This window comes from Ascaphus truei, chromosome 5 (assembly GCF_040206685.1).
Source record: "Ascaphus truei isolate aAscTru1 chromosome 5, aAscTru1.hap1, whole genome shotgun sequence".
NCBI classification, from domain to species: domain Eukaryota; kingdom Metazoa; phylum Chordata; class Amphibia; order Anura; family Ascaphidae; genus Ascaphus; species Ascaphus truei.
The window spans coordinates 61235561-61253872 of NC_134487.1; the positions used below are offsets into that span (position 1 = coordinate 61235561).

General features: G+C 40.8%; 1 protein-coding gene across 6 annotated transcripts in view; it reads right to left on the minus strand.

Annotated features, from left to right (window-relative positions):
* Positions 1-8631: 8631 nt before the first annotated feature.
* The window catches only part of ASB15 (ankyrin repeat and SOCS box containing 15), a 37777-nt gene continuing 28096 nt past the window's right edge, over positions 8632-18312 (minus strand). For 5 of the 6 annotated variants that reach the window (XM_075599893.1, XM_075599891.1, XM_075599894.1 and 2 more), the window contains 5 exons: positions 17270-17515; positions 15638-15809; positions 13047-13617; positions 12693-12846; positions 8632-11215 (listed from right to left, as the gene is read on the minus strand). In XM_075599893.1, the coding sequence (XP_075456008.1) occupies positions 11037-11215; positions 12693-12846; positions 13047-13617; positions 15638-15809; positions 17270-17515 (1322 nt within the window). In that variant the 3' untranslated portion in view covers positions 8632-11036. The remainder of the gene's footprint in view (positions 11216-12692; positions 12847-13046; positions 13618-15637; positions 15810-17269; positions 17516-18312) is intronic. The other variant, XM_075599896.1, reaches the window with a different exon arrangement.

The window sequence follows — 18312 nt, forward strand, 5'->3', positions numbered from 1 at the left end:
CCGATGGAGCCTCCGTGGATGAATGACATGTGTGGTGTCCAACACACACCTGCTGTGGATGCCAGGAGGGTGCGCGCGCACCCGGTCTCCCCCTGGTTGTAAATCCCGCGAGAGTGAGTGTCCTCCAATACTACAGGATGCTGACACGGCAGCCAGACTTCCTGCATCAGGGTGTTATACGTAATGAATCCGGACCGGCTCCAAAGCGAGCGAGATGCTGAATGACTCAAAATATGCTCAAAATATGAGTATTGTGTTAAAAAGTCCAATGCTAGCTCCTTCCCTACGCGTTTCGTCGCGACATGCGACTTCCTCAGGGGATAGAGTTATACTGGCAGGAACGCCATATATATATGCCATTATAAAATAGAGCACATTAAAAACACCTGGATATTTAATTGATTTGTTCAAATCATTAACTCTTAAAGGGCTGGGAGGGGAAAGGGGGATGAAGCATGAAGGAAACAAAGGGTAAATACATGATACATAAAACATGACAAAAACTAGCAACATAAAAGATATGTATATATATGTATATATATACACACATTTATAAATGCAGTAGAAGTGGTATTTATATTGATGTTGCTAAACACAAAATAGTTCAGATGTGGATATATGATACAAAGTGATAAACATATTATATGATGAAACAACAGCTTAAAATACTAAAAAAGCATATATAGATTTCTCAAAACATAGAGGGTATATACATACATATATGTATATGTAAAATATATAATACATAAGCAACATATTGATTCAAAAAATATATATGTAAATATGAATATAAATATAAACAAAAAATATAAAATAATGAATGATAAATATAGATAAAAATACAAAATGGAAATAAAAAATGGAAATAAAAATATATAAATAAAAATGATAATAATAAAAAAATAAAAATATTTATGGAACTAAAAATAAGAATACAAATAAAATAAAAATAAAAGAGAAAATGCATATAATTGAAATGAAATAACAATCAATGCAACTATGTACATGAGAATAGTTAATTCATTCCCCAGTAATAACCAGAGGCATCAATAAGAATGGTGTTATTGAATTGATAATTATATATACACCTAAGGTGATGCAGTCATCAGACGAGCAGGGGGACCAAGGAACACTAAACCAGTGTACTAGTATCTATATGTTCATTGAACCCCTTTGGTGACAAAGTGTCTAGTGTATAGAGCCAGAAGGTTTCTCGCAAACATAACCTCCTGAATCTATCACCCCAATGATAGACACTGGTATGTGTTCAATACCCCTAATGGTCAAAGATGCAGGATCTTTATTGTGACAAATAGAAAAATGTTTAGAGAGACTATGAGCCAGATTTCCATTTATGATGTTACGTCTGTGCTCTAGAAACCTGGTACTCATAGGTCGTATTGTTCTCCCTATGTACTGTAGACCACAGGAGCATGAAAGGAGGTACACTGTGTAGGTGGAGAGACAGTTTATCCTGCCCTTGACATCATGCCCTTTCTTGTTGGAGAAAGAACAGAATTTCTCACTGGCAATAAGATGTTTACATGTAAGACATCTAGTACGTCCACATGAAAAATTGCCGGAGAGACGGTCAGATGAAACTGAATCTCCATCCATAGTCATTCTCAGTTGACTGGAGGTCACAATAATTTTAATATTTCTAGCTTTTTTGTATGTGACCGGAATATATGCAGGTAAAACATCTCCCAGAAAAGGATCATTCTTGAGAATATCCCAGTGGTTGTTCAATATCTGTTAAATTTTGTATGCAGACTGATTAAATTTAGTGATGAATCTCGGACACTTGTCCTGATTTGAACCCAAATCATGTTCATTAAGGGGATAGGTGGTGACTTTGGATTTAGATTGAGCAAGAACACCCCTATTAATATTCTTAACCTCATTAAGAGCACCAGTGACAGTCTCTTCCTTGTAGCCCTTATGAATAAATTTGGAAACCAATTCCTGTCCCTGAATGTCAAAATCTTTCTGAGATGAGCAGTTTCTCTTTAGCCGATAGAATTGGCTCTTAGGAATATTCTCCAGCCACTTTTTGTGGTGATTACTTGATGCGTGAAGATAACTGTTGACAGATACTTCCTTAAAGTGAGTTTTTGTGGATATCTGACCCTCATCATCTGTAACAAAAGAATTTTCGTTCCATATATATATATATATATATATATATATATATATACAGTGGTCGACAATTCACCAAAAAATCTACTCGCCACACAAAAAAATCTACTCGCCATCTAGTACCAAACGTGTGCTGCTTGGGCCAATAGGAGCTCGCCACGATGTTAAATCCACTCGCCCGGGGCGAGCAAATGTATAGGTTTGTCGAACACTGTATAAATACATATACATATACACACACACACACACACACACACACACACACACACACACACAGTCATGCATGAAAACAAGCCTTGTTAAAAAAAAAATATTTCTTTTTTATAAAATATGATGCATTGAAATAAGCAATGTACACTACAAATTTAATGGACAAAACATCAGAAATTTATCTCCATATATTTTATTGCTATTTCTTTCATGGTATGAATTAAAGGTTCACGTTTGTAAACATCAGAAACAACATTTTCAATAGTTGAGTTGTCCACATTCTCACAGCAAGCACAACTCAACTGACAAAAAGTAATTTGAACAGTATCTAGGCGGAATAGCTTACTAAATTTTCATTGGCTGTTCGGCTGAGTCCCCTCTGGTGCGGTCCGCTTAGCGCTTTGTGCTTGGCGCGCTTAACTTCTGCAATGTAGATCCTCACATCCGCTCTCACGCTACGTGCATGCGCTCATGCGCGTGCACACACGCTCTCCCAAGCTTTGAGATTGGGGAGACAGCCGAGCTATATTTTCTTGCTCGGAGCAGGGTCACATGACCCTGCTCTGACAAATGGGAAGAGAGGGCATGTTTTATTGTCACACACAGCACAAACACTGAATTTAGCAGGGAGAAGTGGAAAGGGGGGGGGGGGGGCAAATGGACTGAGAGAGGGGGGGCAAACGGACAGAGAGGGGGGGCAAACTGACTGAGAGAGGGGGGGCAAACGGACTGAGAGAGGGGGGGGCAAACGGACTGAGAAAGAAGGGGGGCAAACGGACTGAGAGGTTGGCAAACGAACTGAGAGGGGGGGTAAATGGACTGAGAGGGGGGGCAAATGTACTGAGAGAGAGGGGGCAAATGGACTGAGAGGGGGGGCAAATGGACTGAGAGAGCGGGGGGAGGAGGGAAGGGGGGGAGTAGGGAAGGGGGGGGGGAGAGAGGCAGGAAGGGGGGGAGAGGAGGGAAGGGGGGGAGAGGAGGGAAAGGGGGGAGAGTAGGGAAGGGGGGGAGAGAGGCGGGAAGGGGGGGAGAGAGGCGGGAGGGGGGGAGAGAGAGAGGGCGCAGGGGGGGCGCGAGAGAGCAATGGGGGGGAGAGAGAGCAAGGCAGAGGAGAGAGCAGTGGGGGAGAGAGCAGTGGGGGAGAGAGCAGGGGAGAGAGAGCGCGCAATCGGGGGGAGAGGGAGAGAGCAATGGGGGGAGAGAGAGAGCAATGGGGGAGAGAGAGAAAGCAATGGGGGGGAGAGAGAGAGCAATGGGGGGGAGAGAGAGAGAGCAATGGGGGGAGGGAAGAGGGGGAGAGAGAAAATGGAGACAGACAGAGAGACACACACACACAGAGACACAGAGAGAGAGAGACACACACACACAGAGACACACACACACACACACACAGAGACAGCCCCTATACAGCCAATTACACGCCCCCTCCCGTTATAGCCACACACTCCCTGCTCATGCTCTAAAAATGTTCAGGACACCGATCGCTCATGCTTGGAGAGCTGGTGATGTCACCGCTCTCCAAGCATAAGCAAGCTCAGCAGCAGCGTGGACTCAGCCTTAGCCGCTCACATGACCAGACTGTCTCGCTGCAATAGCAAACAAGTTTGTCTCCTCTGCTGATGGCATCCTTGTATCTCACGTGCACGTGCAAGCTCACACTCACTATGGCCATGCGCTGTGGAATACATACATTTGTTTATAGCGCGAGCTATGTAGCTCGCTCCGTATCTTGCACTATGGACGAGGCCTTAGAAATAAGATTCACATGTAGTGGCCTACATTTATCTGTATAGCATAAACAATATAGGCAGGTGATTCCAAGTATACAATATCAATTTGCTATGTGAGCCAGAAAAATAAAAATTGATTTGTCATATCAAGGGTATCTTGTGCCAATGACTCCTTTCACAGGTAATTGCCTTAACCACAAGATGCACAGATGCTAAAAAACAATAAAGGACATGATTTGGAATTCAGGTAACGATTTTCAATTAAATAGCATATTCATTTCTGGTTTGTAAATAAGCCTGAAGAGGAAACGCAAGAATAAGACACACTTATTCAAAAGCAACAGTTTCTTGATGGTTCTCAAAGCATTTAAAAATAATATATGTAGTTCACAGCTCTAGGAAACGCTCTGGTCCAGGAGAAGAGTAGATTTGCTGTAGGTTTTAGCAGACTGTCTTTAGAGTACTTCATAGATGAAGCAAATAAAATTATCACTTGTGAGCACATACCCATGTCTCAGACATGTCTGCAGCCCCGCTTTTTCGCCATTATCTCTTGGCATACAATGTTTCTATTGCAGCTAGGGATTCTGGGAAATTACATTCTGTTTCAACCTTTTTTTCGGTCTCATCAGTGGGAGGATGGTTATACTGGCTTCACAATTTGAACCTGGGATAGGTTTCAACCACACATGAAATAAGTTATGGTGGATAAAAAAAAGTGACAAAAATCCTCTCCCGTACAGCATACATCAAATAAAACTATGACTTGTGAGCACATTACCATTTCATAGATGAAATGATAGTGTACAGAACTTTCAAAATCTCATATGTTTCTTCTTTAAGTGCCATTAATTCTCCACATCTTCTATCTTAGATTGTTATCTTGTTTTTTTACATCTGTGTTGAACTGATGGACTCTTTGTAAATCAGTATTGTTTGACCTGAGAAAGAACGTTCAAAAGTTTGTCTTATATCAATTGTTAGTCCAAATAAAAAAAGGTACCCCCTAATACTGAAGTACTCACTTTCTTTAAGTGCAACCTGCCCATGTACTTGGTGTGTTTATCTGTTGTAGTGGCTCACATCCAACATGTTAATGATGGAAAGTAATAGAGTATATTCTTTTTCATTGTAGGTTGTGTTACCTTTTAGCAGAGCAACATAAACGTTTTTCATAGATGGCATAGTGTACTGGGCTTTCAAAAACCCATACTTCGAAACAATCTACTACTACAACATAGCAACACATCAAGTAGGTGAACAGGCTGTATTCTCAAACATCATATACCTGTATAACATTTATATTCTGTGATGCCCTTGACTGCGGTGAGTCATCTTCCACATTTAACTTCAGGGTAAGTAGTGTCAACCAGATTAATCATGTTTTGTCGAAGACGTGTAAAGACATTATCGTTCAGCTGCTTTTCCTTGTAGCAGAGGTCTGCCTTGTTGTGGCTCGCAAGCTTACAACGCTTTGGCCAAAGGGTTAAACTAAATGACCCCTTTTCAAGAGAATATATAAGTATTTTACTGTGTATTTTTGTCATGTTGGATGTAGCATTGGGCTTCTCTGTCGTTTCTTGTATACATATGCCACACTCAATAGCTCTCCTTTTTGACACTTTATATATATATATATATATATATATATATATATATATATATATATATATATATATATATATATATATATATATATATAGTGTTCGACAATCCTATACATTTACACGCCCGGGGCGGGTGGATTTAACCCCCGGGCGAGTAAATATTGGCCCAAGCAGAACACGTGTTTGTTTTTTTAAATTTCCCCCCCGCTCGCGCTGAAATTTTCCCTGCTCGCGCTGGAAAAAACAAAACTCCCTACCTGACAGCTGATTGGCGCGCGCGACCAGGCTCTATATGAGCCAGCCCCCAACGAGCGCCCATTTTTTCTGGCCGGAGATCTGTTGGAGAGTAAGTACTCTCCAATCCTCAATCTTGCGGCCCCTCTGCTCCTTCCCTGCAAGCCCCCTTACTCCCCGCGCGGGACAGGAGATGGTAGTGGGGGTGTTCCCCCCTTCTCTCTGTCCCGGCTTCCCGCGCAGGGCAGGTGTTCCCCCCTTTCTCTCCCTGGTCCCAGCTTGTAGTGGGGGTGTCCCCCCCTTCTCTCCCTGTCCCGGCTTCCCGCGCGGGGCAGGAGATGGTAGTGGGGGTGTCCCCCCCTTCTCTCCCTGTCCCGGCTTCCCGCGCGGGGCAGGAGATGGCAGTGGGGGTGTTCCCCCCTTCTCTCCCTGTCCCGGCTTACCCAGGCTTCCCGCCGATCTTCCTCCTGTCGTGTGTGTGTATGCGTGTGTGTATGCGTGTGTGTGTGTATGCATGTGTGTGTGTGTGTGTATGCATGGGTGTGTGTGTGTGTATGCATGGGTGTGTGTGTGTATGCATGGGTGTGTGTGGGTGTGTGTGTGTGTGTGTGTGTGTGTGTGTGTGTGTGTGTGTGTGTGTGTGTGTGTGTGTGTGCATGGGTGTGTGTATGCATGGGTCAGTCACCCACCCCAGTCAGTCAGTCAACCACCCCAGTCAGTCAGTCACCCACCCCAGTCAGAGTCACCCACCCCAGTCAGTCAGTCACCCACCCCAGTCAGTCACCCACCCCAGTCAGTCACCCACCCACCCGTCAGTCAGTCACCCACCCGTCAGTCAGTCACCCACCCCAGTCAGTCAGTCAACCACCCCAGTCAGTCAGTCAGTCACCCACCCCACCCAGTCAGTCCCCCACCCCAGTCAGTCACCCACCCCACCCCAGTCAGTCACCCACCCACCCCAGTCAGTCACCCACCCACCCCAGTCAGTCACCCACCCCAGTCAGTCACCCACCCCACCCCCCCCAGTCAGTCACCCACCCCAGTCAGTCAGTCAGTCACCCACCCCACCCCAGTCATTCACCCACCCCAGTCAGTCACCCACCCAGTCAGTCAGTCAGTCAGTCACCCCCCCAGTCAGTCAGTCAGTCACCCACCAAGTCAGTCAGTCACCCACCCAGTCAGTCAGTCACCCACCCACCCAGTCAGTCAGTCACCCACCCAGTCAGTCACCCACCCAGTCAGTCGACCACCCACCCACCCACCCAGTCAGTCAGTCACCCACCCACCCAGTCAGTCAGTCACCCAGTCAGTCAGTCAGTCACCCTCTCTCTCTCTCCCACTCTCCCACACTCTCTCTCCCACACTCTCTCTCTCTCTCCCACACACTCTCTCTCTCCCACACTCTCTCTCCCACACACTCTCTCACTCCCACACTCTCTCTCTCTCTCTCCCACACTCTCTCTCTCTCTCCCACACTCTCTCTCTCTCCCACACTCTCTCTCTCCCACACTCTCAATCTGGATATCTTATTTACCCTATATATCTTAACTGCCCTATACTACACCAAAATAACCTATACTGCTTTCTTCCAGATCTGACTCAAGCTTCACACGGCATCAGCATCCCCCCCCTAACCCAGAAGACAGGTAAGGAACACATCCCCTCCAATGTATAACATTGCGGGAATGAGGGTACCTGGACTTTGAGGGACTGCGGATCAGGTAAGATCCCAGGCGGGATTGCTGCTTTAGATATTGTGAAGCGGGGACGTCCAGACACTGGTTAAGTGGTTCAGGAAACTAGTCATTCACACCTGGCTTTTATTTCTAGATCCGACATTTACACACACACACACACACACACACATACACACACACACGTAACAAGGACTAATTGTAGTATAATGTAATACAATAAATACATTTATGTCAAAAACGAATGTTCTGACTAGGAATTTATTAAATGTATTTTATTAATATATTTTATTTTAAAGCGGGGTTGGGGGTGGGACTAGGGGCGGGGTTGGGGGCGGGACTAGGGGCGAGTAGATTTTTGGGTGATTTGTCGAACACTGTATATATATATATATATTGTGGGGGCTCAGGGGTTCCCAAAAAGAGCTTGCTGGGTTTTGTTGTTTTGTTAATTTATATTCAGCTGTCTCAGCTGCTGGAGGTTAGTGACTCCTCCTTCCCAGGTTGTAAGCCCGCCCCTCCCCACTTCTCAAGTGAGTAGGTCCTTTCATTCTACTGGATACAGATCCAATTGTGGTCTTTCTCCCTCCTAATAGAGGTAAATGAGAATTTTAAGCCTAATAGAGGTATATTAGTATTTTATCTGGTAGTGTTAGGACTTGCGAACAAGTGTCTGCCTTGTCGTGGCTCACAAGCTTACAACGCTTTGGCCAAAGGGTTAAACTAAATGACCCTATTTCAAGAGAACATATAAGTATTTTACTGTGTATTTCTGTCATGTTGGATGTAGCATTGGGCTTCTCTGTCGTTTCTTGTAGCAGAGGATCCAGTTTGTTAGGAGTATACACTTTCTACGTCTCTAATGCATCAATGACTCCCCACTGCAACACTGGAGCAAATCCATGGCAGAAAGAAACTCACAAAAGATTTAACCAGGGCTAACACACCAGATTTAACTAGGGCTAACACACCAGATTTAACTAGGGCTAACACACCATTGAACACCACACACAAGAATTAATTTTCTCTGATAAATCAGATTTGCTCTAGACTTTAATAAATAGACATCAATGAGAGTTATATGGCACAATAAAACAACTTAACGAACATATTCGTTCTACACATATGCATTGAATAAACCATCAAATATTCTATGTTTAAGAAACTTGTGTCAAATATATGGAGCATGAAATATGTTTGTGGCATTAGAAGCAGGTGATATACATTTATCGAGGTGTCACATTTTGACTGTATGTGCTGTATATCTTTATTTATATAGCGCCATCTATGTACATAGCGCTTCACAGCAGTGTTACATGTGACATTATAATGTAACACATAATAGGAATAAGTGCTTGAGCCATAAAAGTAACATTAGGAAAAAGGAGTCCCTGCGCCGAAGAGCTTACAATCTAAGTGGTAAAGGGGAAGAATATAGAGTAGAAGGGTCTTCTGGTATATATCTTCTATCTTAGTGAGTTTTAGCTAATTCTCAATGTTTTTTTTATTATTTACTAAATGTGTTTGGCACTAGGACGTCTATTTACTAAAGTCTCACGTCTGCAAAACTGAGATAAAAAACAGATTCTGCAAAAAACAGAACCATATTTATTAATGAAAAGGAATCCCATCAAAAGCAATGGGATTTTCTCCTTTCATAAATCTGGTGCAATTCTTTTACATTGGTTTTGCCCCAAAGTTCGGAAACTTTATTAAATGGAACCCCTTGTGTCCCGAAGTCCAAGCTTGTACAGTAGTTAGTCTTCTAACTTCTAGAAGGCTAAATCTATTTGATAAAGAAATTCCGTAGATCCCATGTCCAGCTTCAAACAACCTCACAGATTCAAGTGAAATGACAAAGTGAAAACACTGCAGGAACAGTGTCTGAGTGAGTATTCTTTAGCAGGCGCATAATGTTAATTCGTATTTATATTTTGTACAAAAAGCATTGATTGATCTGTTCTCTAGAGCTAGCACTAGGAGGGTAATTCTAAATAAAAGTCAAAGTAGCCATTGATGCCGCTTAGGTTTACATAGATTGAGGCCCTGCATGGGTCTCGTTCCAGACCACTCTTTATTTTACAAATCATTACATGGAAAGGCTTTCAAACTCCGAATTACTGCTAACACATAGATACACTTTACTAAAAAAAAAAAACTGGCAGACTTGTACTTTAAAATAAGCGGGAAATGGTAAAAGTGACTGCATAAATTATATTACAATAACTCATCTTCAACTATTACTGCTGGCAGTATTGGTTTCATGATGGAAGTAAAACAAAATAGATGTACAGTGCCTTGCTTGAATATTTACTGGTGGCTAGTATCAACTTAGAAGCACACAGCTTTATTTTTTAGTAGCTTAATAAATAGATTCCAATGACCATTATGTAACCCCCTCCTAAAGGGTTAATAGTAGGTTAGTGCATGTTGGTCCCCACCCTGTGTTATCGTAGGGATTCTGGCATCACAGGAGAGTATTTAGGAGAGGGTTCTAGACGGTAGGTTCCTATAGGATACGAAGAGAGGAGCCTCAGGGAGATGGAAATGGGGATAGACCCATAAAATAGTAGACCAGCCCCCCCTTTGTTTATTATGTTGTAGAGATGAATAGTGCCCTTCAGGATCCCAGAAAAAGTCTAATGGAGTCTAGCAGGTCACAAAGATGGGAAAGCGGCACACCACAGAGGGCCTCAGAAAAAAAAGGTTCTGAGAGTCGGCAGAATGGCTCTAACCACGGATCCAGGGTAATACTCGTCTCAAGTCTGTATGGAAGTGTCAGTTTCCTAAATAAGCCATAGGTATCGTCAATTACAAAGGACGAGCCAGAATCCCATAATTGGCCTAGTGTTACCAGGGTAATACAGATGATTATTCCAAAGTAACAAAGGGGGGCCAGGTCTGACACCAGTTGAGAAACTAAGTCAATACATCTCCATTTGAGTGTTAAGAGTGGGCACTTATAGAAGCACAGTATTGTGTAAAACAACTAGAGAAATGGTACAACGTTGTCTAATGAGTGTGGAATGTCCCTGTGCCTGGGGACATGAATAAAAGACTGCTGTTGTACTATAAAAGTTCTTGCCGCCCATTATTTCCATCCTTGCTTTAGAACAGGGGTTCTCAACTCCAGTCCTCAGGCCTCCCCCAACAGATCAGGTTCAGCATTTCCCAGCTTCAGCACAGGTAGCTCAATCAGAGGCTCAGTCAAAGACTGAGCCTCTGAAGAAGGGATTGATTAAGCCACCTCTGCTAAAGCTGGGATATCCTTAAAACCTGACCTGTCGGGGTGTCTTGACGACGGGAGTTAAGAACCCCTGCTTTAGGGGAAGAGGAGGGGAGAGAACACAGCACTGGGGGCCAATCATTATTAGATTTAATGATGCCTGACAAGAAATCACCTTATTCATAAACAATGTTGCTTAGCATGTATCAAAATGTAATCCTATCCCATATAAGTCATACTCTTTATACAATAAATATGACTTAAGAAGAGGTGGTAAAGGGAGCTTTCTCATTGATGGTGGTTTCTGTAGTCTCTCCAACCCAACAAGTTTGCGTATTTTCAGCCGGCACAAGTGTTTCAAAGGACGTGGATTTTCTAAAAAGAATGCAAGAAAAAAAGAAAAGAATGAATAAAAATGAACGAACAAATTATTTTTGTACTGCTGTGCTAGAAAATATGTTGTGTTACAAATAAATGGTAATACTAATATTAGTATTAAATATTTATGAATTTATTATTGTCACAGTTATAATTATCATCATGACCTGCCTGTTCTAAAACATATATTTCATACAATGATATTCCCTGCACTCACATTAACAAATACAACGACTTTATGTTGAGGTATATATTCACTTAATAGAAATGTGGATACACACAAAAAAAATCCAAAATCTACAACCGAAAAGAGAAAAAAAGGTGAAAAAAGAAAAACGACACTAATACAACAACAACAAAAAGGGGGGAGGGCAACATTAACGTTTCAGGGTACGACCCTTTCTTTTGGCTCATTCCTATTTTTCTAAATAAAGAAACTTAGTACTTCCCTTTATATTTCATAGCCATATCATTTCCCTTTTGGGCCCTGATAGGAGAATGATGCATGGTCTAACGTGCCCAAGTACACACAACTATGAAATAATCTGTCTGTGCAGAAATCTATGGTTGTGATTGTGAAATTCATGAGCCACACAAACTGCAGCAGAATCTACTACTCAATGCATATGAGAGTGTTCAGTCTGTTTGACTTAGAATTTGTAGATATACTGGTCCTTGCAAAGTGTGGGTTCTTTGCAGGTTTTTAAACCATTTGATTGGAAGATATTTGTGAGGTCTTAAAAGCTTTTGTACAACAATAGCTAGGAAGATTTATCATGCTGGCCAACTAAAAGATGTGACAGGCTTCAATCAACCTACATTACTCCTAGGAGGAGATTTAGGGCTATGTTACTAAATGGTGCTATTCCCCAGGACACCTTGTAGTGCTAAAAGACAACTTTTGAACCATTCAAGATAAATGCTTATTACTAAAAGAGATTTCCTTATAACCCAAACATTCAACGCTTCTGTGAAAAGAGGGATTTCAGATTTTTACATGGACTTTTGAGTTAGGAGTAGCTCGGACCAATTCTGGACTTTGTTGTACTTTTCATGACAATCCTACTGTTATTTAAAACGTTCATACTTTACAAGTTACATCATAATCTAAAATAACTTGTTTGCATCTGTAAATAAAAGTTCAGGAGATAGCATTTAGAAATATTCTTTTATATATGAGATGAGTATAAGCTTGTAAACAAAACGTTTTCCAGTTTTCTGATAATTACAGTAGCTTGTAAATTCTCCATCTCTTCTATTTCTGATATAGTGATAAACCACGATCAATGTGTTAGTTTGGGAAACATGGATAAATCGATTTTTCAAATGAGTATTTTTTTTTTTTTTTTACAAACTACAGCTGTCAGGAAAACAACCAAAAAGGAGCCCAAACAACAATATGTACCAATGAACCAATAATGTTAGCATGTTTAACCAACTGTCTCTGTAAAAAATATATATTACTTAAATGTACCTATAATCTCCTGGATATCTGGCCACTCTTTTTGTACTTCCAGTACCTCTTTTAATTTTGGGCAAAGTGGAACAAAATCCATGTAGTCCACTAATATTCTAATTACTTTTCCAACCAAATGCTTCATCCATGACACAGTAATAAAGTCACAAAACTGAAATGAAGAACAGAATATTAAGAGTGTGTGTAAGATGACTCCAATTGCTATGGTCTTTCCATTTCTATTTCGCTCACAGTTAAAAAAAAAAAAAATAAGAACGGGAGAGTTAAAAGAAGAGTCAAGGAGGACGAGAGAGACAAACAGACAGAGAGGAGCAGGGACAGTAACAATGATTTATATTTCAATACACCTACAGGGCTATCTTTTATGATACATGATGTCCATCCTGGTAGCACTTCTTCTTCTGAAGATGACCATAGGAATGAACCACCAAAAATGTCCCCGTGCATACAATCAAAACACATTTCAGCCTGGTATCCATTATTGAGCAGCAACCTTAGCATGAGTTCATCATTGAGAGCATGTTGAATTGCACTGGGGAAATGAGTATCATTCACAAGCATGAAGTAGCAATTGACATCTGCTTCATGAGCTAGAAGCAACCTGACTATTTCATGATTTCCAGCTCTTATAGCCACCAGTAGACAGGTTAGAGGGTCTTTGTTTGGATTAGCACCAGATTTTAATAGCATCTCAGTGCACAAAACATCTTTGTTGGATACCGCATAAAATAATGCTGTTTTCCTTCTATCATCATAGGTGTCGGAGATATGTTCAGCCAACAGTTCATTGACATCAAAGTCATTTTCAATAAGCAGCTCCAGACACTGCACATTCTGCCCATCTGCTGCAGAGTGCATGGGGCTTAATCTACTTCTTTTAATTGCGTTACGTGATGTAACAGGAATAAGATACTTCAGTGCTCTAAAGAGAAGAGCAAATATAGTTAATCTTGGCAAACAATAAGAAATAATGAACAGAATCAAACCAGGTAAACCTAGGCTACTTACCTTCTTTTGCTATCAATTTAAAGGTTCAATTACCCCTTGCTCAGCAGTACTGTGTTTCACACTATGGCTATAACATCATGGGGAGTTTATTCCTTTATTACTGTGTTATTTTATTTACCTCATACAATGAATAGGACTTCTGTCAAGTGGTTTTCAAATCGGTTGTCAATTGTAATACTTTCATACAGCTTGTACAAAAGTCAGAACGATGTGGTTTGCTCGAATAACAGTCATTTAAAGGTGAAATCCCACCTAGCTGGTCAGAACACATACTTTTAACAGTCCAACTGGCTTCCCTAAACCTGTCCATATCAGAGAGTCAATAAAGGAAGGGAGATGAAACGGGGGAACTTTTGGCTGAGCACGCACCTGCTGAACACACAGTGGCACCCCACGATAGGGAGCAGCCAGAGGAAATCCAACCCCTCCCAAGTCTAACTTTACAAACATAACGGAAAATAGTTATAGGTTTCAGATTTAGATAAATGTATCGATCAGCTATATAATACCTCTTAAACAGGTCACTGGAATCAGTTCACTTTGGTTAGGCGGATTGCCTCTTTCATTTAACAGAAACAGATTAGAGGCAGAATTTTTTTTTAAAGTGTTCTTAATGGGTCCTTCTACTAAGGATTTCTTATGCTAGATAAAATGTTTCTATAAGTGATGTCTTTTTAAAAAAAATATATATATTTTTACCAACTTTGGGATGTTATTTTGAATTGAATTATATCAAATACCTGCTATTTCATATTGTAAAAGTAGTGATTTTGCTTGATGCAACGTGTACTATGTTATTTTTAGGGAGAAATAAAATCAGAATGTTTTTCCTTTTTTTATCTCACAAACGGATGATGTATTTTTGAGCAATGCATTGGGGAGTCTCTTCCAGCACTGCAGGGGTTAGTTAAGGCATTCCTTGTGTCTCATCTGTACTGCATTCATAGCAAATTCAGGCAAATTAGGTAGATTGAATAAAGACTTTAACATCTATGTTAAACCATTAAACTAGAATAGAATAAATTAGCAGATTGTTGCACTTTCATCCATAGACAGTCCGCATTCCTTTAGTAAAAATCATTATCATTTTGGGAGATACTGTAAGCACTCTCCTAGGCTCAGATCCACAAATCTGTTAAATCATCAAACGTGACATTAATCTAACTTCACGCTACGTTAGTGACCTTTAAAGATCGTGTCTTAACGTCATGTTAAGACGTGTTTTCTTCCGTAAAGAGAAATGGCTATAATGGCCATTAGGGATATTACATGCAAATGAGGCACAACATTAACAGCACATACCCGCAGAACTAGCGCGGATGAGTAGTTAGGTCATACCTAAACTTCGCTTTACTTGCATCCAGACGCTAAAATAGGGCTTTTACCGGATCTGAGTGGGTAGAACGCCACAGTGAGGCAGGATTTAAGTAACGTAGCATCATTTCCATCATTATTTCCCTCTCCTCTCTTTTTCAACTTGAGTAAAACACCTATTTCAGGGTCTAAGCTGGAGTAACTCCAAGACATTCTAAATATCACGCCTTTAGCATATAACACAACGTTTTACTACAGTAATGGGATGTTAAAAGGCCATTGTTTTTGCATATAATAATCTTTGAGAATTCACATTAATCTCAGGGAAAATACAGTCCGTGACTGTTTTAGGTAACTTTTTGACCCCTGGTGTAAAAGAGTTGTGTTGATGTAGCCTTTAATTCTTTCTTGATCAGATTATAGAATACATTCCTGGGACTCAAGTATGGGATGACTAAAGGCTACAATATACACAGACGACTTCAGCTGTACATTGACTTCATTATTGCTTAAGTATTTGACATTTACTTCCAGTAATACTTTAAGTGACATATTTTTTCCTCTATACAGTACATGGCGTTTGTCTCGGTGAATAACATTGCTTCCTCCACTGCACTCACAAGTAATGTCCTCCGTAGGCTGCCTTGTGTATAGGTAGATATCCTTCTCTGTCAGTCACATTTCCACTTGCTCCATATTCCAAAAGAAGAGCCACACAATCTGGATCCCCTCCACCAGCTGCGTCGGATAGTACTGAGGATCCATCACGAGCTAAAGCATGAATGTCCCCACCTAAAAGATGATGTTATAATTAGCAATGTTCGAAGCAGCTGGCAACAAGGAAGTAGTCTGCTTGATGTCTGCCATGTTGTTTTCCCAGGTTGCCAGAAACATTGGGAATTGTCAGAAAAATTAAGCATAATTTTTTTTAAATAGAAGACAACCTTGAAACTAAGGCTCGGGCCATCCAACCTCGTTAGTATCGCAACGGGTAAACAAAAATATTGGGTGGTTTTACTGCAATGTTCTGGTCTTGTCATCAATATCATCACTTGTCATCAATATTGTGGTATTATTTTACTGGGTGGTTTAAATTGAGTCACAATGCAGTAATTAACTCTGCCAATGTATATGAGTTAATTACAGTATTTCGATACCGTGGGGTCGAGTAATCCTGTATTTCTACCATAGGATTATGTAATATAAACTATTACACACTCTCTGGTAGAAAATACATTAACCCCTTTGATGACTGTGGCTACCAAGGTATACCACGGGCACCAAAGTGGTTAATATTGAACAAAAACTACACTACCTACCTCGCTTGGCTATCTAAGTGGCTAGTAAGGCATTGCATAACCATACCATACTAGTCGCTAAGACACACACTGGGTTAGTCCCGTAATCCCCCTCCACACCCTGGGGAACCTAACTACCCTACCCAGGTCAATGTTTGTCAAAACAATTGAACAAAAAACACAAAAAAGACCCGAAAATTCAAAACAGGCCCATTGGCCCATTTGTAATCTGGTCGCATGCATGGGCCTGCAACGGGGATTCCTCAACTTCACCCTCTGTTGATTGAAGACTCATCTTGGATAGTATTTCTGTTCTATTCTTCCAAGACATCTTCTTTCTTCTTCTGCCACTGGATGTGACCTCCTTGGTGACAGTGTTCTGCAACGGTTCTCGCCTTTTATACTAGCTAGGGCCACCACAGAAGACGTGTAACAGGGTCATATGGTAGAATTCCACCTGGTTGGCAAAAATTGTGATATTGGTTAACACTGGTTACTGGTTAAAATCCCAGTGTCTGCTCTTTTTGCGACCTTGGGCATGTCACTTTTCTTTTGCTCAGGGTAGAGATTCATTGCACTTTTAATATTCAGTGTACAGTTTGGTATACTCTTCCAGCAGTATTCATTGCAAAAGGTATTAGTAAAGGCAATAAGCACCTATCTTTCACTGGATTTGAATTTAAACCAACAATTCCCATTGATCAATTTTTGAATACTTTTTTTTTCTAAACATATTTGAACAAAAGTGGAAGTGCTCCGAGACTGTTCCTGTCTTACCCCAAGGAGCACCCATAGGTTCAGCATATTTAACTTGGTGGGTTCCGGGATGGTCTGATGGCTCATTGCTGCCTTTCATAATGTGAAGTATCAGTGTCCATTGCCTTTCCAGAAATTACATTTCTGTCCTAGTTATAACACTCCAATTACCAACCACATGCATGTAATTTTCTATACCTTTATGAATCAGCTGTTCCAATACTTCACAGTGTCCATATTCAGCAGCCACACCCACGGGTGTCACCCCAAAACCATCCGTGAGGCTGACATTTCCTCCATTTTTCAGAAGTAAAGAGACAAGATCTTTGCGCCCCAGTTTTGCTGCTTCGTGCATCGCTGACCATCTCTTTACGCACAGCTGGTTCACGGTGCAGTTGTAATTAATCAGAGCTGAGACCATATCAGAATTTCCAATCCGAATAGCTGAGAAATACAAAAAGGTCAAAGTGTCATATTATCAAAAACAGTGTTACACAACATATATATGTTTTGTAAAATGAAGTCATTAAAACATGTACTATATAAATAAGTTTCTACTGTAATAAATGAAAAAACAAAATAAATGAGGCGCTCCCAACTTGAAGCAAAAATGAGTACAAATACCGCTGCTACTAATCCCAGGGCAGACCTGCTGCTGTCCATGATATTCAAAGGATGCAGAGAGGAAGGGGACTAGTCGGTTTACACAAGAAAAAATATTTATTAGCCACAGGGGACGAACGTGCATCCTGCCATGTCCTTGAGAAAGGCTGCGGTGTGGCTAATAAATATTTTTTGTACTGCAATACAAACCCAAGCTACAGCAAATTTAGAAAGGCACAAAACATAATATAAAATGATTAACAGTATAATTCTGCTTTTGTCTTATTGATTTGATTGAAAAAAGTATGTATAGGTAAAATAACAACCATTACTTTACCACCTTGTAGACTGTAAAATAGATCTATATATTTTCATAAATATTTCTTCTTAAGTAACTCATGGAAATAGCACATTATCCAAGAGTATAGATAGACTATTTGCAGGTCTCGTTTTGTTCTGTTCTGGCAAAGAAGGTGTGAAAATAGCCCAGTCTTTATATCTCTATAGATAATTACATTTGTGTAGATTAGTATTTTTTAACCTTTTTTTGGTTAAGGAACTATATAATTATATTGTGAAATCCTGAGAAAGCCAACCCTCTCTAACAGCGCGTCTGAGATTAGATGCATTGTAAATTC